This window comes from Salvelinus namaycush, chromosome 5 (genome assembly GCF_016432855.1).
Source record: "Salvelinus namaycush isolate Seneca chromosome 5, SaNama_1.0, whole genome shotgun sequence".
NCBI classification, from domain to species: Eukaryota; Metazoa; Chordata; class Actinopteri; order Salmoniformes; family Salmonidae; genus Salvelinus; species Salvelinus namaycush.
In genome coordinates, this window is record NC_052311.1 from 531,213 (window position 1) to 551,540 (window position 20,328).

General features: G+C 45.4%; 1 protein-coding gene across 2 annotated transcripts in view; it reads right to left on the reverse strand.

Annotated features, from left to right (window-relative positions):
* Nucleotides 1-4,338: 4,338 nt before the first annotated feature.
* Nucleotides 4,339-20,328, reverse strand: part of fam193b (family with sequence similarity 193 member B) — a 41,054-nt gene continuing 25,064 nt past the window's right edge. The window contains exons 7-11 of one of the 2 annotated variants that reach the window (XM_038993379.1): nucleotides 18,227-18,463; nucleotides 17,325-17,570; nucleotides 14,124-15,069; nucleotides 6,980-7,055; nucleotides 4,339-4,829 (exon numbers count right to left, since the gene is read on the reverse strand). In XM_038993379.1, coding sequence (XP_038849307.1) covers nucleotides 4,733-4,829; nucleotides 6,980-7,055; nucleotides 14,124-15,069; nucleotides 17,325-17,570; nucleotides 18,227-18,463 — 1,602 coding nt within the window. In that variant the 3' untranslated portion in view covers nucleotides 4,339-4,732. Of the gene's footprint in view, nucleotides 4,830-6,979; nucleotides 7,056-14,123; nucleotides 15,070-17,324; nucleotides 17,571-18,208; nucleotides 18,464-20,328 lie in introns of both variants that reach the window. The other variant, XM_038993378.1, reaches the window with a different exon arrangement.

Below are 20,328 nucleotides of genomic sequence, written 5' to 3' on the forward strand. Positions count from 1 at the left end.
CTATGACAGTATAGATAACCAGCCCACACATGGTAGTGGTGTCTATGACAGTATAGATAACCAACCCACACATGGTGGTGGTGTCTATGACAGTATGGATAACCAGCCCACACATGTTGTCTATGACAGTGTGGATAACCAGCCCACACATGGTGGTGGTGTCTATGACAAGTTAGATAACCAACTCACGCATGGTGTCTATGACAGTATACATGACCAACCCACACATAATGTCTATGACAGTATAGATAACTAGCCCACACATGGTGTCAATGACAGTATGGATAACCAGCCCACACATGGTGTCTATGACAGTGTGGATAACCAGCCCACACATGGAGTCTATGACAGTGTGGATAACCAGCCCACACATGGAGTCTATGACAGTATAGATAACCAGCCCACACATGGTGTTTGTGTATATGACAGTATAGATAACTAGCCCACACATGGTGTCAATGACAGTATGGATAACCAGCCCACACATGGAGTCTATGACAGTATAGATAACCATCCCACACATGGTGTCGGTGCCTATGACAGTATGGATAACCAGCCCACACATAGTGGTGGTGTCTATGACAGTATACATAACCAACCCACACATGCTGTCTATGACAGTATACATAACCAACCCACACATGGTGTTGGTGTCTATGACAGTATGCATAAGCAGCTCACACATTGTGGTGGTGTCTATGATAGTATGGATAACCAGCCCACACATGGTGTCTGTGTCTATGACAGTATAACCAGCCCACACATGGTGTCTTTGACAGTATAGATAACCAACACATACATGGTGTTGGTGTCTATGACAGTATAGATTACCAACCCACACATGGTGTCTGTCAATATAGATAACCAGCACATACATGGTGTTGGTGTCTATGACAGTATAGATAACCAACCCACACATGGTGTATATGACAGTATAGATAACCAGCCCACACATGGTGCCTATGACAGTATAGATAACCAACCCACACATGGTAGTGGTGTCTATGGCAGTATAGATAACCAACCCACACATGGTGTCTATGACAGTATAGATAACCAGCCCACACGTGGTAGTGGTGTCTATGACAGTATAGATAACCAACCCACACATGGTGGTGGTGTCTATGACAGTATAGATTACCAACCCACACATGGTGGTGGTGTCTATGACAGTATAGATAACCAACTCACACATGGTGGTGGTGTCTATGACAGTATAACCAGCCCACACATGGTGGTGGTTTCTATGACAGTATGGATAACCAACACACACATGGTTGTGGTGTCGATTGGCAGTATAGATAACCAACCCACACATGGTTGTGGTGTCGATTGGCAGTATAGATAACCAACCCACACATGGTGTCTATGACAGTATGGATAACCAGCCCACACATGATGTCTATGACAGTATGGATAACCAGCCCACACATGGTGTCTATGACAGTATAAATAACCAGCCCACACATTGTGTCTATGACAGTATAGATAACCAACCCATACATGGTGGTGGTGTCTATGACAGTATAGATTACCAACCCACACATGGTGGTGGTGTCTATGACAGTATAGATTACCAACCCACACATGGTGGTGGTGTCTATGACAGTATAGATAACCAACCCACACATGGTGGTGGTGTCTATGACAGTATAGATTACCAACCCACACATGGTTGTGGTGTCGATTGACAGTATAGATTACAAACCCACACATGGTGGTGGTGTCTATGACAGTATAGATTACCAACCCATACATGGCGGTGGTGTCTATGACAGTATGGATAACCAACCCACACATGGTGTCTATGACAGTATGGATAACCAGCCCACACATGGTGTCTATGACAGTATAAATAACCAGCCCACACATTGTGTCTATGACAGTATAGATAACCAACCCACACATGGTGGTGGTGTCTATGACAGTGTAGATTACCAACCCACACATGGTGGTGGTGTCTATGACAGTATAGATAACCAGCCCACACATGGTAGTAGTGTCTATGACAGTATAGATAACCAACCCACACATGGTAGTGGTGTCTATGACAGTATAGATAACCACCCCACACATGGTGGTGGTTTCTATGACAGTATAGATAACAAACCCACACATGGTGGTGGTGTCTATGACAGTATGGATAACCAGCCCACACATGGTGTCTATGACAGTATGGATAACCAGCCCACACATGGTGTCTATGACAGTATAAATAACCAGCCCACACATTGTGTCTATGACAGTATAGATAACCAACCCACACATGGTGGTGGTGTCTATGACAGTATAGATTACCAACCCACACATGGTGGTGGTGTCTATGACAGTATGGATAACCAACCCACACATGGTGGTGGTGTCTATGACAGTATAGATTACAAACCCACACATGGTGGTGGTGTCTATGACAGTATAGATTACCAACCCATACATGGTGGTGGTGTCTATGACAGTATGGATAACCAACCCACACATGGTGTCTATGACATTATGGATAACCAGCCCACACATGGTGTCTATGACAGTATAAATAACCAGCCCACACATTGTGTCTATGACAGTATAGATAACCAACCCACACATGGTGGTGGTGTCTATGACAGTGTAGATTACCAACCCACACATGGTGGTGGTGTCTATGACAGTATAGATAACCAGCCCACACATGGTAGTGGTGTCTATGACAGTATAGATTACAAACCCACACATGGTGGTGGTGTCTATGACAGTATAGATTACCAACCCATACATGGTGGTGGTGTCTATGACAGTATGGATAACCAACCCACACATGGTGTCTATGACAGTATAAATAACCAGCCCACACATTGTGCCTATGACAGTATAGATAACCAACCCACACATGGTGGTGGTGTCTATGACAGTGTAGATTACCAACCCACACATGGTGGTGGTGTCTATGACAGTATAGATAACCAGCCCACACATGGTAGTAGTGTCTATGACAGTATAGATAACCAACCCACACATGGTAGTGGTGTCTATGACAGTATAGATAACCACCCCACACATGGTGGTGGTGTCTATGACAGTATAGATAACCAACCCACACATGGTGGTGGTGTCTATGACAGTATATATAACCAACCCACACATGGTGGTGGTCTATGACAGTATAGATAACCAACACACACACGGTGGTGGTGTCTATGACAGTATAGATAACCAACCCACACATGATGTCTATGACAGTATAGATAACCAACCCACACGATGTCTATGACAGTATAGATAACCAACCCACACATGGTGGTGGTGTCTATGACAGTATATATAACCAACTCACACATGGTGGTGTCTATGACAGTATAACCAGCCCACACATGGTGGTGGTTTCTATGACAGTATAGAAAACCAACCCACACATGGTGTCGGTGTCTATGACAGTATAGATAACCAACCCACACGATGTCTATGACAGTATAAATACCCAACCCACATGGTGTCTGACAGTATAGATAACCAACCCACACATGGTGTCAATGACAGTATAGATAACCAACCCACATGGTGTCTGACAGTATAGATAACCAGCATATATATATGGTGTCTATGACAGTATAGATAACCAGCCCACACATGGTGGTGGTGTCTATGACAGTATAGATAACCAGCCCACACATGGTGTCGGTGTCTATGACAGTATAGATAACCAACCCACACATGGTGTCTGACAGTATAGATAGCCAACCCACACATGGTAGTGGTGTCTATGACAGTATAGATAACCAGCCCACACATGGTGTCTATGACAGTATAGATAACCAGCCCACACATGGTGGTGGTGTCTATGACAGTATAGATAACCAGCCCACACATGGTGGTGGTGTCTATGACAGTATAGATAACCAGCCCACACATGGTGTCTATGACAGTATAGATAACCAGCCCACACATGGTGTCTATGACAGTATAGATAACCAGCCCACACATGGTGTCTATGACAGTATAGATAACCAGCCCACACATGGTGTCTATGACAGTATAGATAACCAACCCACACATGGTGTCTATGACAGTATAGATAACCAGCCCACACATGGTGGTGTATGACAGTATATTGTGTTTTAACAGTTTAAAAAAATGCCCGTGTCCTCCATACCATAACCTTCTTAAAAACAAAATAATTCAGAGGCGATTCATCATGTTAACAGTGCCTATACACAGAGATAGACAGATATCCAGAGGGTTGAGGGAGAGATACCCTAAGCTAAAGACACCTTAGGTCGTGGGTCGTAGGTCGTGGGTCAGTACCTTTGGAGAACAGAAGCACCAAATAAAACCAACCAATAACAATCCAAGTTTTCAACAATGTTAAAATGTGCCACAATTGCAATAAAAACACTTTTTTATTGTATAAGGTAACTGTTTTCCATACTACATAGTGAAGTACACAGTAGATCAGATCTGATAAACAGAAGGGTGTGAGTTCTCCATGTTTCAACCTGGATCTCATCTCCGTCGTTGCGAAACAGCAGAGTCTAGTCTCAGTCGCCCCTGTGTGTGAATGATCCCTGGCTGTCAGCCAATAGCAACGCAGTATCGCAGTCCTGCATGAGACAATGGTGTTGCACCAGGGTCCCTTGGCTTGGTGAGGAAAAAGAGGAGGAGGAGGAGGAATGAGAGAAGAGAAGGCCTCAGGCCGTCGCATGGACATAGTTATGTTGGGGGGGGGGGGGGGGGGGTTCAGCATTCTAGAACCCGTCAGTTACTGGGCTGCGTTGGAAGGAACCTTTTTGAGGGTAAAGTTGGACCAGTTTACTGCAACCTTCTGGCGGGTCTGTTTAGCAGAGTCAAGGCAAAACCTACAGAGAGACGAGAGAGATGGAGAGAGAGAGAAAGAGGAGAGAGATGGAGAGAGAGAGAAAGAAGAGAGAGATGGAGGGCGAGAGAAAGAAGAGAGAGATGGAGGGCGAGAGAAAGAAGAGAGAGATGGAGGGCGAGAGAAAGAAGAGAGAGATGGAGGGAGAGAGATGGAGAGAGAGAGAAAGAGGGAGAGAGATGGAGGGCGAGAGAAAGAGGAGAGAGATGGAGGGCGAGAGAAAGAGGAGAGAGATGGAGGGCGAGAGAAAGAAGAGAGAGATGGAGGGCGAGAGAAAGAAGAGAGAGATGGAGGGCGAGAGAAAGAAGAGAGAGATGGAGGGCGAGAGAAAGAAGAGAGAGATGGAGGGCGAGAGAAAGAAGAGAGAGATGGAGGGCGAGAGAAAGAGGAGAGAGATGGAGGGCGAGAGAAAGAGGAGAGAGATGGAGGGCGAGAGAGAGAGGAGAGAGATGGAGGGCGAGAGAGAGAGGAGAGAGATGGAGGGCGAGAGAGAGAGGAGAGAGATGGAGGGCGAGAGAGAGAGGAGAGAGATGGAGGGCGAGAGAGAGAAAGAGGAGAGAGATGGAGGGAGAGAGAGAGAAAGAGGAGAGAGATGGAGGGAGAGAGAGAGAAAGAGGAGAGAGATGGAGGGAGGGCGAGAGAAAGAGGAGAGAGATGGAGGGAGGGCGAGAGAAAGAGGAGAGAGATGGAGGGAGGGCGAGAGAAAGAGGAGAGAGATGGAGGGAGAGAGAGAGAAAGAGGAGAGAGATGGAGGGAGAGAGAGAGAAAGAGGAGAGAGATGGAGGGAGAGAGAGAGAAAGAGGAGAGAGATGGAGGGAGAGAGAGAGAAAGAGGAGAGAGATGGAGGGAGAGAGAGAGAAAGAGGAGAGAGATGGAGGGAGAGAGAGAGAAAGAGGAGAGAGATGGAGGGAGAGAGAGAGAAAGAGGAGAGAGATGGAGGGAGAGAGAGAGAAAGAGGAGAGAGATGGAGGGAGAGAGAGAGAAAGAGGAGAGAGATGGAGGGAGAGAGAGAGAAAGAGGAGAGAGATGGAGGGAGAGAGAGAGAAAGAGGAGAGAGATGGAGGGAGAGAGAGAGAAAGAGGAGAGAGATGGAGGGAGAGAGAGAGAAAGAGGAGAGAGATGGAGGGAGAGAGAGAGAAAGAGGAGAGAGATGGAGGGAGAGAGAGAGAAAGAGGAGAGAGATGGAGGGAGAGAGAGAGAAAGAGGAGAGAGATGGAGGGAGAGAGAGATAAAGAGGAGAGAGATGGAGGGAGAGAGAGAGAAAGAGGAGAGAGATGGAGGGAGAGAGAGAGAAAGAGGAGAGAGATGGAGGGAGGGCGAGAGAAAGAGGAGAGAGATGGAGGGAGGGCGAGAGAAAGAGGAGAGAGATGGAGGGAGGGCGAGAGAAAGAGGAGAGAGATGGAGGGAGGGCGAGAGAAAGAGGAGAGAGATGGAGGGAGGGCGAGAGAAAGAGGAGAGAGATGGAGGGAGGGCGAGAGAAAGAGGAGAGAGATGGAGGGAGGGCGAGAGAAAGAGGAGAGAGATGGAGGGAGGGCGAGAGAAAGAGGAGAGAGATGGAGGGAGAGCGAGAGAAAGAGGAGAGAGATGGAGGGAGAGAGAGAGGAGAGAGATGGAGGGAGAGAGAGAGGAGAGAGATGGAGGGAGAGAGAGAGGAGAGAGATGGAGGGAGAGAGAGAGGAGAGAGATGGAGGGAGAGAGAGAGGAGAGAGATGGAGGGAGAGAGAGAGGAGAGAGATGGAGGGAGAGAGAGAGGAGAGAGATGGAGGGAGAGAGAAAGAGGAGAGAGATGGAGGGAGAGAGAAAGAGGAGAGAGATGGAGGGAGAGAGAAAGAGGAGAGATGGAGGGAGAGAGAAAGAGGAGAGAGATGGAGGGAGAGAGAAAGAGGAGAGAGATGGAGGGAGAGAGAAAGAGGAGAGAGATGGAGGGAGAGAGAAAGAGGAGAGAGATGGAGGGAGAGAGAAATATCACAATCTGGTTCAATGAGCAGGAGGCTGGTGGCGGCAAAACAACAAACAACACAAGGGCCAGTTTCCCAGACGAAGACCAAGCTCAGTCTTAAGACTAAGAATCTCTTGTCTGTTTGGTAAAGCGGCCCTAAAATGTTTTGGATTGTCACAGAGGCCGAGCGTTACCGTTTGAAGTATTCCACCTCACGATCAATCTCATCCATTTCTTTTGGGTCTACGTCTTTAGGGAGAAACACATCCTCTGGGGAGGAAAGAAACAGGACAAACATCACAACCAACGAACGGTCATGCTGTCTGATCGCTTCATCATTCACACTGACGTCTCCCTTCCTACATGTATAACACTAGAGACAGTCCACTAGAGGGTTATCTAAACTAACACGTCTCCTCTCCTACATGTATAACACTAGAGACAGTCCACTAGAGGGTTATCTAAACTAACGTACCTGACACGTCTCCTCTCCTACATGTATAACACTAGAGACAGTCCACTAGAGGGTTATCTAAACTAACACGTCTCCTCTCCTACATGTATAACACTAGAGACAGTCCACTAGAGGGTTATCTAAACTAACAGGTCTCCCCTCCTACAACATGTATAACACTAGAGACAGTCCACTAGAGGGTTATCTAAACTAACACGTCTCCTCTCCTACAACATGTATAACACTAGAGACAGTCCACTAGAGGGTTATCTAAACTAACACGTCTCCTCTCCTACATGTATAACACTAGAGACAGTCCACTAGAGGGTTATCTAAACTAACACGTCTCCTCTCCTACATGTATAACACTAGAGACAGTCCACTAGAGGGTTATCTAAACTAACACGTCTCCTCTCCTACATGTATAACACTAGAGACAGCCCACTAGAGGGTTATCTAAACTAACACGTCTCCTCTCCTATAACATGTATAACACTAGAGACAGTCCACTAGAGGGTAACTAAACTAACACATCTCCTCTCCTACATGTATAACACTAGAGACAATCCACTAGAGGGTTATCTAAACTAACACGTCTCCCCTCCTACAACATGTATAACACTAGAGACAGCCCACTAGAGGGTTATCTAAACTAACACGTCTCCTCTCCTACATGTATAACACTAGAGACAGTCCACTAGAGGGTTATCTAAACTAACACGTCTCCCCTCCTACAACATGTATAACACTAGAGACAGCCCACTAGAGGGTTATCTAAACTAACACGTCTCCTCTCCTACATGTATAACACTAGAGACAGTCCACTAGAGGGTTATCTAAACTAACACGTCTCCTCTCCTACAACATGTATAACACTAGAGACAGTCCACTAGAGGGTAACTAAACTAACACATCTCCTCTCCTACATGTATAACACTAGAGACAATCCACTAGAGGGTTATCTAAACTAACACGTCTCCCCTCCTACAACATGTATAACACTAGAGACAGCCCACTAGAGGGTTATCTAAACTAACACGTCTCCTCTCCTACATGTATAACACTAGAGACAGCCCACTAGAGGGTTATCTAAACTAACACGTCTCCTCTCCTACATGTATAACACTAGAGACAGTCCACTAGAGGGTTATCTAAACTAACACGTCTCCTCTCCTACATGTATAACACTAGAGACAGCCCACTAGAGGGTTATCTAAACTAACACGTCTCCTCTCCTACATGTATAACACTAGAGACAGTCCACTAGAGGGTTATCTAAACTAACAGGTCTCCCCTCCTACATGTATAACACTAGAGACAGTCCACTAGAGGGTTATCTAAACTAACAGGTCTCCCCTCCTACATGTATAACACTAGAGACAGTCCACTAGAGGGTTATCTAAACTAACAGGTCTCCTCTCCTACATGTATAACACTAGAGACAGTCCACTAGAGGGTTATCTAAACTAACAGGTCTCCTCTCCTACATGTATAACACTAGAGACAGTCCACTAGAGGGTAACTAAACTAACACATCTCCTCTCCTACATGTATAACACTAGAGACAATCCACTAGAGGGTAACTAAACTAACACATCTCCTCTCCTACATGTATAACACTAGAGACAGTCCACTAGAGGGTTATCTAAACTAACATACCTGACACGTCTCCCCTCCTACAACATGTATAACACTAGAGACAGTCCACTAGAGGGTTATCTAAACTAACGCGTCTCCTCTCCTACATGTATAACACTAGAGACAGTCCACTAGAGGGTTATCTAAACTAACACGTCTCCTCTCCAACATGTATAACACTAGAGACAGTCCACTAGAGGGTTATCTAAACTAACACGTCTCCTCTCCTACATGTATAACACTAGAGACAGTCCACTAGAGGGTTATCTAAACTAACACGTCTCCTCTCCTACATGTATAACACTAGAGACAGTCCACTAGAGGGTTATCTAAACTAACACGTCTCCCCTCCTACATGTATAACACTAGAGACAGTCCACTAGAGGGTTATCTAAACTAACACGTCTCCTCTCCTACATGTATAACACTAGAGACAGTCCACTAGAGGGTTATCTAAACTAACACGTCTCCCCTCCTACATGTATAACACTAGAGACAGTCCACTAGAGGGTTATCTAAACTAACGTACCTGACACGTCTCCTCTCCTACAACATGTATAACACTAGAGACAGCCCACTAGAGGGTTATCTAAACTAACAGGTCTCCCCTCCTACAACATGTATAACACTAGAGACAGCCCACTAGAGGGTTATCTAAACTAACAGGTCTCCTCTCCTACATGTATAACACTAGAGACAGTCCACTAGAGGGTTATCTAAACTAACACGTCTCCCCTCCTACATGTATAACACTAGAGACAGTCCACTAGAGGGTTATCTAAACTAACACGTCTCCCCTCCTACATGTATAACACTAGAGACAGTCCACTAGAGGGTTATCTAAACTAACGTACCTGACACGTCTCCCCTCCTACAACATGTATAACACTAGAGACAGCCCACTAGAGGGTTATCTAAACTAACAGGTCTCCCCTCCTACAACATGTATAACACTAGAGACAGCCCACTAGAGGGTTATCTAAACTAACAGGTCTCCTCTCCTACATGTATAACACTAGAGACAGCCCACTAGAGGGTTATCTAAACTAACACGTCTCCTCTCCTACAACATGTATAACACTAGAGACAGCCCACTAGAGGGTTATCTAAACTAACAGGTCTCCTCTCCTACATGTATAACACTAGAGACAGTCCACTAGAGGGTTATCTAAACTAACAGGTCTCCTCTCCTACATGTATAACACTAGAGACAGCCCACTAGAGGGTTATCTAAACTAACACGTCTCCTCTCCTACATGTATAACACTAGAGACAGTCCACTAGAGGGTTATCTAAACTAACACGTCTCCCCTCCTACATGTATAACACTAGAGACAGCCCACTAGAGGGTTATCTAAACTAACACGTCTCCTCTCCTACATGTATAACACTAGAGACAGTCCACTAGAGGGTTATCTAAACTAACACGTCTCCTCTCCTACATGTATAACACTAGAGACAGTCCACTAGAGGGTTATCTAAACTAACGTACCTGACAGGTCTCCTCTCCTACAACATGTATAACACTAGAGACAGTCCACTAGAGGGTTATCTAAACTAACACGTCTCCTCTCCTACATGTATAACACTAGAGACAGTCCACTAGAGGGTTATCTAAACTAACAGGTCTCCTCTCCTACATGTATAACACTAGAGACAGCCCACTAGAGGGTTATCTAAACTAACACGTCTCCTCTCCTACAACATGTATAACACTAGAGACAGTCCACTAGAGGGTTATCTAAACTAACACGTCTCCTCTCCTACAACATGTATAACACTAGAGACAGTCCACTAGAGGGTTATCTAAACTAACACGTCTCCCCTCCTACATGTATAACACTAGAGACAGTCCACTAGAGGGTTATCTAAACTAACACATCTCCTCTCCTACATGTATAACACTAGAGACAATCCACTAGAGGGTAACTAAACTAACACATCTCCTCTCCTACATGTATAACACTAGAGACAGTCCACTAGAGGGTTATCTAAACTAACGTACCTGACACATCTCCTCTCCAACATGTATAACACTAGAGACAGTCCACTAGAGGGTTATCTAAACTAACACATCTCCTCTCCTACAACATGTATAACACTAGAGACAGTCCACTAGAGGGTTATCTAAACTAACACGTCTCCTCTCCTACATGTATAACACTAGAGACAGCCCACTAGAGGGTTATCTAAACTAACACGTCTCCTCTCCTACATGTATAACACTAGAGACAGTCCACTAGAGGGTTATCTAAACTAACACGTCTCCTCTCCTACATGTATAACACTAGAGACAGCCCACTAGAGGGTTATCTAAACTAACACGTCTCCTCTCCTACAACATGTATAACACTAGAGACAGCCCACTAGAGGGTAACTAAACTAACAGGTCTCCTCTCCTACATGTATAACACTAGAGACAGCCCACTAGAGGGTTATCTAAACTAACACGTCTCCTCTCCTACAACATGTATAACACTAGAGACAGCCCACTAGAGGGTAACTAAACTAACAGGTCTCCTCTCCTACATGTATAACACTAGAGACAGCCCACTAGAGGGTTATCTAAACTAACACGTCTCCTCTCCTACAACATGTATAACACTAGAGACAGTCCACTAGAGGGTTATCTAAACTAACATACCTGACATGTCTCCCCTCCTACAACATGTATAACACTAGAGACAGTCCACTAGAGGGTTATCTAAACTAACACGTCTCCTCTCCTACATGTATAACACTAGAGACAGTCCACTAGAGGGTTATCTAAACTAACACGTCTCCCCTCCTACAACATGTATAACACTAGAGACAGTCCACTAGAGGGTTATCTAAACTAACACGTCTCCTCTCCTATAACATGTATAACACTAGAGACAGTCCACTAGAGGGTTATCTAAACTAACAGGTCTCCTCTCCTACATGTATAACACTAGAGACAGTCAACTAGAGGGTTATCTAAACTAACACGTCTCCTCTCCTATAACATGTATAACACTAGAGACAGTCCACTAGAGGGTTATCTAAACTAACAGGTCTCCTCTCCTACATGTATAACACTAGAGACAGTCCACTAGAGGGTTATCTAAACTAACACGTCTCCTCTCCTACATGTATAACACTAGAGACAGTCCACTAGAGGGTTATCTAAACTAACACGTCTCCTCTCCTACATGTATAACACTAGAGACAGTCCACTAGAGGGTTATCTAAACTAACACGTCTCCTCTCCAACATGTATAACACTAGAGACAGTCCACTAGAGGGTTATCTAAACTAACAGGTCTCCTCTCCTACATGTATAACACTAGAGACAGCCCACTAGAGGGTTATCTAAACTAACACGTCTCCTCTCCTACATGTATAACACTAGAGACAGCCCACTAGAGGGTTATCTAAACTAACAGGTCTCCTCTCCTACATGTATAACACTAGAGACAGTCCACTAGAGGGTTATCTAAACTAACACGTCTCCTCTCCTACATGTATAACACTAGAGACAGCCCACTAGAGGGTTATCTAAACTAACACGTCTCCTCTCCTACATGTATAACACTAGAGACAGCCCACTAGAGGGTTATCTAAACTAACAGGTCTCCTCTCCTACATGTATAACACTAGAGACAGCCCACTAGAGGGTTATCTAAACTAACAGGTCTCCTCTCCTATAACATGTATAACACTAGAGACAGCCCACTAGAGGGTTATCTAAACTAACAGGTCTCCTCTCCTATAACATGTATAACACTAGAGACAGCCCACTAGAGGGTTATCTAAACTAACAGGTCTCCTCTCCTATAACATGTATAACACTAGAGACAGCCCACTAGAGGGTTATCTAAACTAACACGTCTCCTCTCCTACATGTATAACACTAGAGACAGTCCACTAGAGGGTTATCTAAACTAACACGTCTCCTCTCCTACATGTATAACACTAGAGACAGTCCACTAGAGGGTTATCTAAACTAACAGGTCTCCTCTCCTACATGTATAACACTAGAGACAGTCCACTAGAGGGTTATCTAAACTAACACGTCTCCTCTCCTACAACATGTATAACACTAGAGACAGTCCACTAGAGGGTTATCTAAACTAACACGTCTCCTCTCCTACATGTATAACACTAGAGACAGCCCACTAGAGGGTTATCTAAACTAACAGGTCTCCTCTCCTACATGTATAACACTAGAGACAGTCCACTAGAGGGTTATCTAAACTAACAGGTCTCCTCTCCTATAACATGTATAACACTAGAGACAGCCCACTAGAGGGTTATCTAAACTAACACGTCTCCTCTCCTACAACATGTATAACACTAGAGACAGCCCACTAGAGGGTTATCTAAACTAACACGTCTCCTCTCCTACATGTATAACACTAGAGACAGTCCACTAGAGGGTTATCTAAACTAACACGTCTCCTCTCCTACATGTATAACACTAGAGACAGTCCACTAGAGGGTTATCTAAACTAACAGGTCTCCTCTCCTACAACATGTATAACACTAGAGACAGCCCACTAGAGGGTTATCTAAACTAACACGTCTCCTCTCCTACAACATGTATAACACTAGAGACAGCCCACTAGAGGGTTATCTAAACTAACACGTCTCCTCTCCTACATGTATAACACTAGAGACAGTCCACTAGAGGGTTATCTAAACTAACACGTCTCCTCTCCTACATGTATAACACTAGAGACAGTCCACTAGAGGGTTATCTAAACTAACAGGTCTCCTCTCCTACATGTATAACACTAGAGACAGTCCACTAGAGGGTTATCTAAACTAACACGTCTCCTCTCCTACAACATGTATAACACTAGAGACAGTCCACTAGAGGGTTATCTAAACTAACACGTCTCCTCTCCTACATGTATAACACTAGAGACAGCCCACTAGAGGGTTATCTAAACTAACAGGTCTCCTCTCCTACATGTATAACACTAGAGACAGTCCACTAGAGGGTTATCTAAACTAACAGGTCTCCTCTCCTACAACATGTATAACACTAGAGACAGCCCACTAGAGGGTTATCTAAACTAACACGTCTCCTCTCCTATAACATGTATAACACTAGAGACAGCCCACTAGAGGGTTATCTAAACTAACACGTCTCCTCTCCTACAACATGTATAACACTAGAGACAGCCCACTAGAGGGTTATCTAAACTAACACGTCTCCTCTCCTACAACATGTATAACACTAGAGACAGCCCACTAGAGGGTTATCTAAACTAACATACCGATGTTGCGGCTGGTTTTCTCTCCCTTGTTCTTGTTCTTCTTATTCTTCCCCTTGGGCTGCTGCTGCTGGGCTTGGTTGTGATTGGTTGAGGTGACAGAGTGACCTTTGGCCTCTTGCTCCTCCCCCTTCCCTCTTTGGGTGCTGGTAGCACCCGAGCTACTCACTGTCCCGTTGGTGGCCTGCTGCCGGGTGGGCCTGGTCTCCTCTGCCCTCCTTGGCCCAGTTCTCTGGCTCTCAGCTGAGTGAGGTGGTGGTTTGGAACCAGAACCAGCCTTAGAACTCACAGCATCAGAACTGTTGGGACCAGTTTTCGGAGATTCTGCAGCTGCTTTGGATCCGGGTCTGGTCTGGTTCTGTTCTGGAGGCAGCTGGTCCTGCCGTTGCTGCTGCTGCTGCTGCTTCTTGCCCTTCTTCAGCTTGCCAGCCCCAGCATTAACCCCAGCCCCAGGAGTAGGGATAGTAATGCTCTTGGGCTCTGCTGGGGTCTCCTCTTTAGGCTTAGCCACCGTGGTGGAGGTCTGGGTTGAAGCAGGAGCCTGATGTTTATTCTCAGGCCTAGCAGAGCGGCACCTCTCTGGGGAACGCACCCGGATCAGTTTGGAGAGGCTGGGGGTGGTGTGGAGCCTCTGAACATCCTTCACCCCAGCCGCAGCCCATGGTCCCCCTACCCCAGGTACAGTAGCACAAGCCGGGGGTGAGATGGGGCCGATGGGGGAGTTGTCCCGGGGATGGGCCTCCTCCCAGCCGCTGACCAGGTCCAGATGGCTCTTGAAGGTACCCAGGGAGAGAGGGGCCAGGTCTAGGTCTATCTGCTGCAGGTCAGAGCAGGAGGAGCCGTTGAGGTGGGAGAGAAGATGGTTGCCCTCCAGAGTAGCAGCCTTTTTAGGGAAGTCATTCACATCCAGGTTGAGGTCGTACATGGAGAACGAGGCCCGGATAGAGTCCTGCAAGGTCAACGTTTTTATTTTAGAAAAGAGAAGAAAAGCGGCAATAAGTTTAATAAACCAACATTTAAAACGGCTAAACTGCCTTAAATCAGGGTTTCAACTGTTTCTCAGATTGCAGAGAGTATACACTCTCTGAAACACTGATATTAACAGATTAAGGACTGATATAATGGACAGATTAAGGACTGATATAATGGACAGATTAAGGACTGATATAATGGACAGATTAAGGACCGGTTTCATGGACAGATTAAGCCTAGTACTGAACTACATTTTGTTCCGATGTACAGTGGGGCAAAAAAGTATTTAGTCAGCCACCAATTGTGCAAGTTCTCCCACTTAAAAAGATGAGAGAGGCCTGTAATTTTCATCATAGGTACACTTCAACTATGACAGACAAAATGAGGGAAAAAAATTCCAGAAAATCACATTGTAGGATTTTTAATGAATTTATTTGCAAATTATGGTGGAAAATAAGTATTTGGTCACCTACAAACAAGCAAGATTTCTGGCTCTCACAGACCTGTAACTTCTTAATGGCACCTGTTTGAACTTGTTATCAGTATAAAAGACACCTGTCCACAACCTCAAACAGTCACACTCCAAACTCCACTATGGCCAAGACCAAAGAGCTGTCAAAGGACACCAGAAACAAAATTGTAGACCTGCACCAGGCTGGGAAGACTGAATCTGCAATAGGTAAGCAGCTTGGTTTGAAGAAATCAACTGTGGGAGCAATTATTAGGAAATGGAAGACATACAAGACCGCTGATAATCTCCCTCGATCTGGGGATCCACGCAAGATCTCACCCCGTGGGGTCAAAATGATCACAAGAACGGTGAGCAAAAATCCCAGAACCACACGGGGGGACCTAGTGAATGACCTGCAGAGAGCTGGGACCAAAGTAACAAAGCCTACCATCAGTAACACACTACACCGCCAGGGACTCAAATCCTGCAGTGCCAGACGTGTCCCCCTGCTTAAGCCAGTACATGTCCAGGCCCGTCTGAAGTTTGCTAGAGAGAATTTGGATGATCCAGAAGAAGATTGGGAGAATTTCATCTGACCATATGACACCAAAATAGAACTTTTTGGTAAAAACTCAACTCGTCGTGTTTGGAGGACAAAGAATGCTGAGTTGCATCCAAAGAACACCATACCTACTGTGAAGCATGGGGGTGGAAACATCATGCTTTGGGGCTGTTTTTCTGCAAAGGGACCAGGACGACTGATCCGTGTAAAGGAAATGAATGGGTCCATGTATCGTGAGATTTTGAGTGAAAACCTCCTTCCATCAGCAAGGGCATTGAAGATGAAACGTGGCTGGGTCTTTCAGCATGACAATGATCCCAAACACACCGCCCGGGCGGAGTGGCTTCGTAAGAAGAATTTCAAGGTCCTGGAGTGGCCTAGCCAGTCTCCAGATCTCAACCCCATAGAAAATCTTTGGAGGGAGTTGAAAGTCCGTGAAAGTCCGTGTCCCAGAAACTTTATGGGATCTTTTATTTCATCTCATGAAACACGGGACCAACACTTTACATGTTGCTTTTATATTTCTGTTCAGTGCAGTTGATTTCCTACTAAATTCAATCCAAAAAATGTTGTTGAACTCCTTCCGCCTTACGGATTTTATAGTGCCCTACATATGGACAATGATCATATGAGTCCCAGATGGCACCCTATTCCCTATATAGTGCATTAGTTTTGCCCATGGGCCCTGGTTAAAAGTAGCACACTATTTAGGGAATAGGGAGCCATTTGGGACGCAGTTATCCTTACCTTGATGGTGTTCTTGATCTCCTCTAGCCGAGAGGTCAGGAAGGAGCAGGTATCCTTACCTTGATGGTGTTTTTGATCTCCTCTAGCCGAGAGGTCAGGAAGGAGCAGGTATCCTTACCTTGATGGTGTTCTTGATCTCCTCTAGCCGAGAGGTCAGGAAGGAGCAGGTATCCTTACCTTGATGGTGTTCTTGATCTCCTCTAGCCGAGAGGTCAGGAAGGAGCAGGTATCCTTACCTTGATGGTGTTTTTGATCTCCTCTAGCCGAGAGGTCAGGAAGGAGCAGGTATCCTTACCTTGATGGTGTTTTTGATCTCCTCTAGCCGAGAGGTCAGGAAGGAGCAGGTATCCTTACCTTGATGGTGTTTTTGATCTCCTCTAGCCGAGAGGTCAGGAAGGAGCAGGTATCCTTACCTTGATGGTGTTTTTGATCTCCTCTAGCCGAGAGGTCAGGAAGGAGCAGGTATCCTTACCTTGATGGTGTTCTTGATCTCCTCTAGCCGAGAGGTCAGGAAGGAGTTGACCCTCTCTAGTTCCAGCTGGGGCCACTCCAGCAGTCGACTAGCCTCCGGGCCTTCACCGTACTCCCCGTCCACATCCTCCTCCTCCTCCTCCTCCTGACTGAGGTGGTCTGGGTCCTCACTGGGCTCCGGAGGGGTTGAGGGGGGGTCGCTACCAGCTCCCTCACCATCACCACTACCTGCCTGGGTTTGCTTCTCCTGAGGTGGGGAGAGACAGATAGATGGTTAGACAAGACGGTTAGACAGGAGGCTGTCACTGTAAATAAGAATTTGTTCTTAACTGACTTGCCTAGTTAAATCAATAAAATTTGACAGACAGTCTCACTACAGAAACAGGAGATAGACTAGTGTCCTGTCCAGGAGGTGTCCTGGTACATCAAACTGTCTCACTACAGAAACAGGAGATAGACTAGTGTCCTGTCCAGGAGGTGTCCTGGTACATCAAACTGTCTCACTACAGAAACAGGAGATAGACTAGTGTCCTGTCCAGGGGGTGTCCTGTACATCAAGCTGTCTCACTACAGAAACAGGAGATAGACTAGTGTCCTGTCCAGGTGGTGTCCTGGTACATCAAACTGTCTCACTACAGAAACAGGACATAGACTAGTGCCCTGTCCAGGAGGTGTCCTGTTCATCAAGCTGTCTCACTACAGAAACAGGAGATAGACTAGTGTCCTGTCCAGGGGGTGTCCTGTACATCAAGCTGTCTCACTACAGAAACAGGTGATTAGTACTAATATTACGTCCTACTTAAACAAATACATATATAGACGTTCTGAACAAACAACAAACACTTTAAGATGTATTAACTGATCTGTATTGATGAGTATTCCCACCATGTCATTTGACATCACCTTCTTCTTCTGTTTATGGCGTGCCCGCTTGGCAGCCTTAGCGCTGTTGGCTGGTTTGTGCTCTGAGGAGTTGATGAAGTCCAACAGCTCGTCCACGTCTCGGTTGTCGATGGAGGTGGACACGGCCGGGTCCGAGTCCCGTCTCTGGGGAAGACACTCCTCCTTACGACGCGTCAGACGGGATCGGAGCTTCTCACGGATCTCTGTGTAGTTACGGCTGGTCGGAGCGGCCGGGGGCTGGAGGGAGGAGAGGACACGATCAGAGGAGAGAGATTATCCTTCTTCAATAGGATGCGTTTAATTTATAATGACTTCCTTTGCCCTTGTTCACTCCCCTTAGGTGACAGTAACAGAAAACAGCCATTTCAGATTTAGGGGAAGGACGGCAGAATGGAGGGAGCATCTTTGTGGATTGAAACCCGGCCACAATCTGATTTTCCTTTTTGTTGTTGTATGTTTATTGGCTAGAGAGAGACCAAGATGAAAGGTAGTGCTGAAATAGCAGTGGGTCGGATTCCAACCCATGCTGGCAGCTGTATATCGTACATGTGCTCAACAGGCAGCAGCTAGACCACCCCAGGTCACCGGATTTCACATTTCATTATCCTTTATTTAACTAGTTAAGTCAGTTAAGAACAAATTCTTATTTACAATGAAGGCCTAGTAACAGTGGGTTATAACTGCCTTGTTCAGGGGCAGAACGACAGATTTTTAACCTTGTCAGCTCGGGGATTCGATCCAGCAACCTTTCGGTTATTGGCCCAACGCTCTAACCACTAGACTACCTGGCGCCCCGACCAAATGGGTTTACATTTCGCCCCAACGTGAACAATGTGGCAAAGGAAAAGTTCTCCATAAATGCTATTACAATTACAATTCCATTACTAAGAGACATACAACACTGTGTCAGAAGAATTCACAGTAGCAGCAGTCAAATTACTTTTGTCAATCAATATTTATACTGTTCATGCTTTTAATGCAATTTCAATCAATGACTAAGTGTGCCATATTATACATTAGGGGTGAGAAAAGCCAGGGACCTCACGATATCCTGATTGTATATGTATTGCGATTCGATACTGCGATTTTTATAGCGATTCGATGTTCCAAACGGGCCTACGAGACCCCTCCGGTGACTAATTATTGGGAAAAAGCCTAAATGTAAACGAAAATCTGTTTTTGTGGAAAATTTGCGCGCTAGCTTGTAATGTTGTAGTATAAAGTTGTCATTGACAATCAACAATGTACAAGAGGGTCGGATTTTAATTTTGGTCGACAAGTAACGTTAACCATAAGCGGAGAGGTAACGTTCATAAAAAGAGGCTCACGCTTTCTTCTGATATTTCTTGATCAGTGGGTACCTGGTCAAAATGAAAAGTGATCCCAAATACATTAACAGTATCGCAATAGTTCTGAATTATTTTAGATTTCAGGTAGCAAAGCAATCAAAATCCTATAACTGTCATTATCGGTCATTCTGAGCCGCGTCCCATTTCTTGCTAGCGCTGGCCACTTGCCCTCGCTCCCCTCCTAGATGGAAAAGGCAACATCAATATACTGCTTTTAGTCTCCGACGGGGGTGTGAACGAGTGCACGGATGAGAAGCGACTGATGTATTCTTAGTTAAGTCATCAATCACGTTGAAGCTGACTTCTCAGATAAATAGCCATGTTACTTGTTGTTTGATTTAGCTAGCTAACGTTAGTTGTCATTACTTTGAGCGATCGTCAGTCACCTCATCTCTCCATCCATGATGAGAGCGTCTTCAACGAGGAACAAGCAAGGTATGTTACGCTAGTTAAGTACACCGCATATACATGCTCAAATGCATCTGTCGAGGGTTGCTTATATTGGCCAAACTAGAGAAGCATTGAAACTTTGCATCGCAGAAGATATAAAAACCACAGACTATGCTATTGCGCACCACTGTCGATGCCAAACCACGGCTCACCTTCCTGCCTGCGCTTTGTAACCACAGAAGTGTGTCCACGTTTGACCAAGTAGAGGGAACATTGTAGTAAACTAAAACAGAGGGATTCTAGCGCTGCTTTTCTTTCTTTTCTACCTCGAATTAGTCCTTTTGGAAGTTTTTCTTGGTAAGC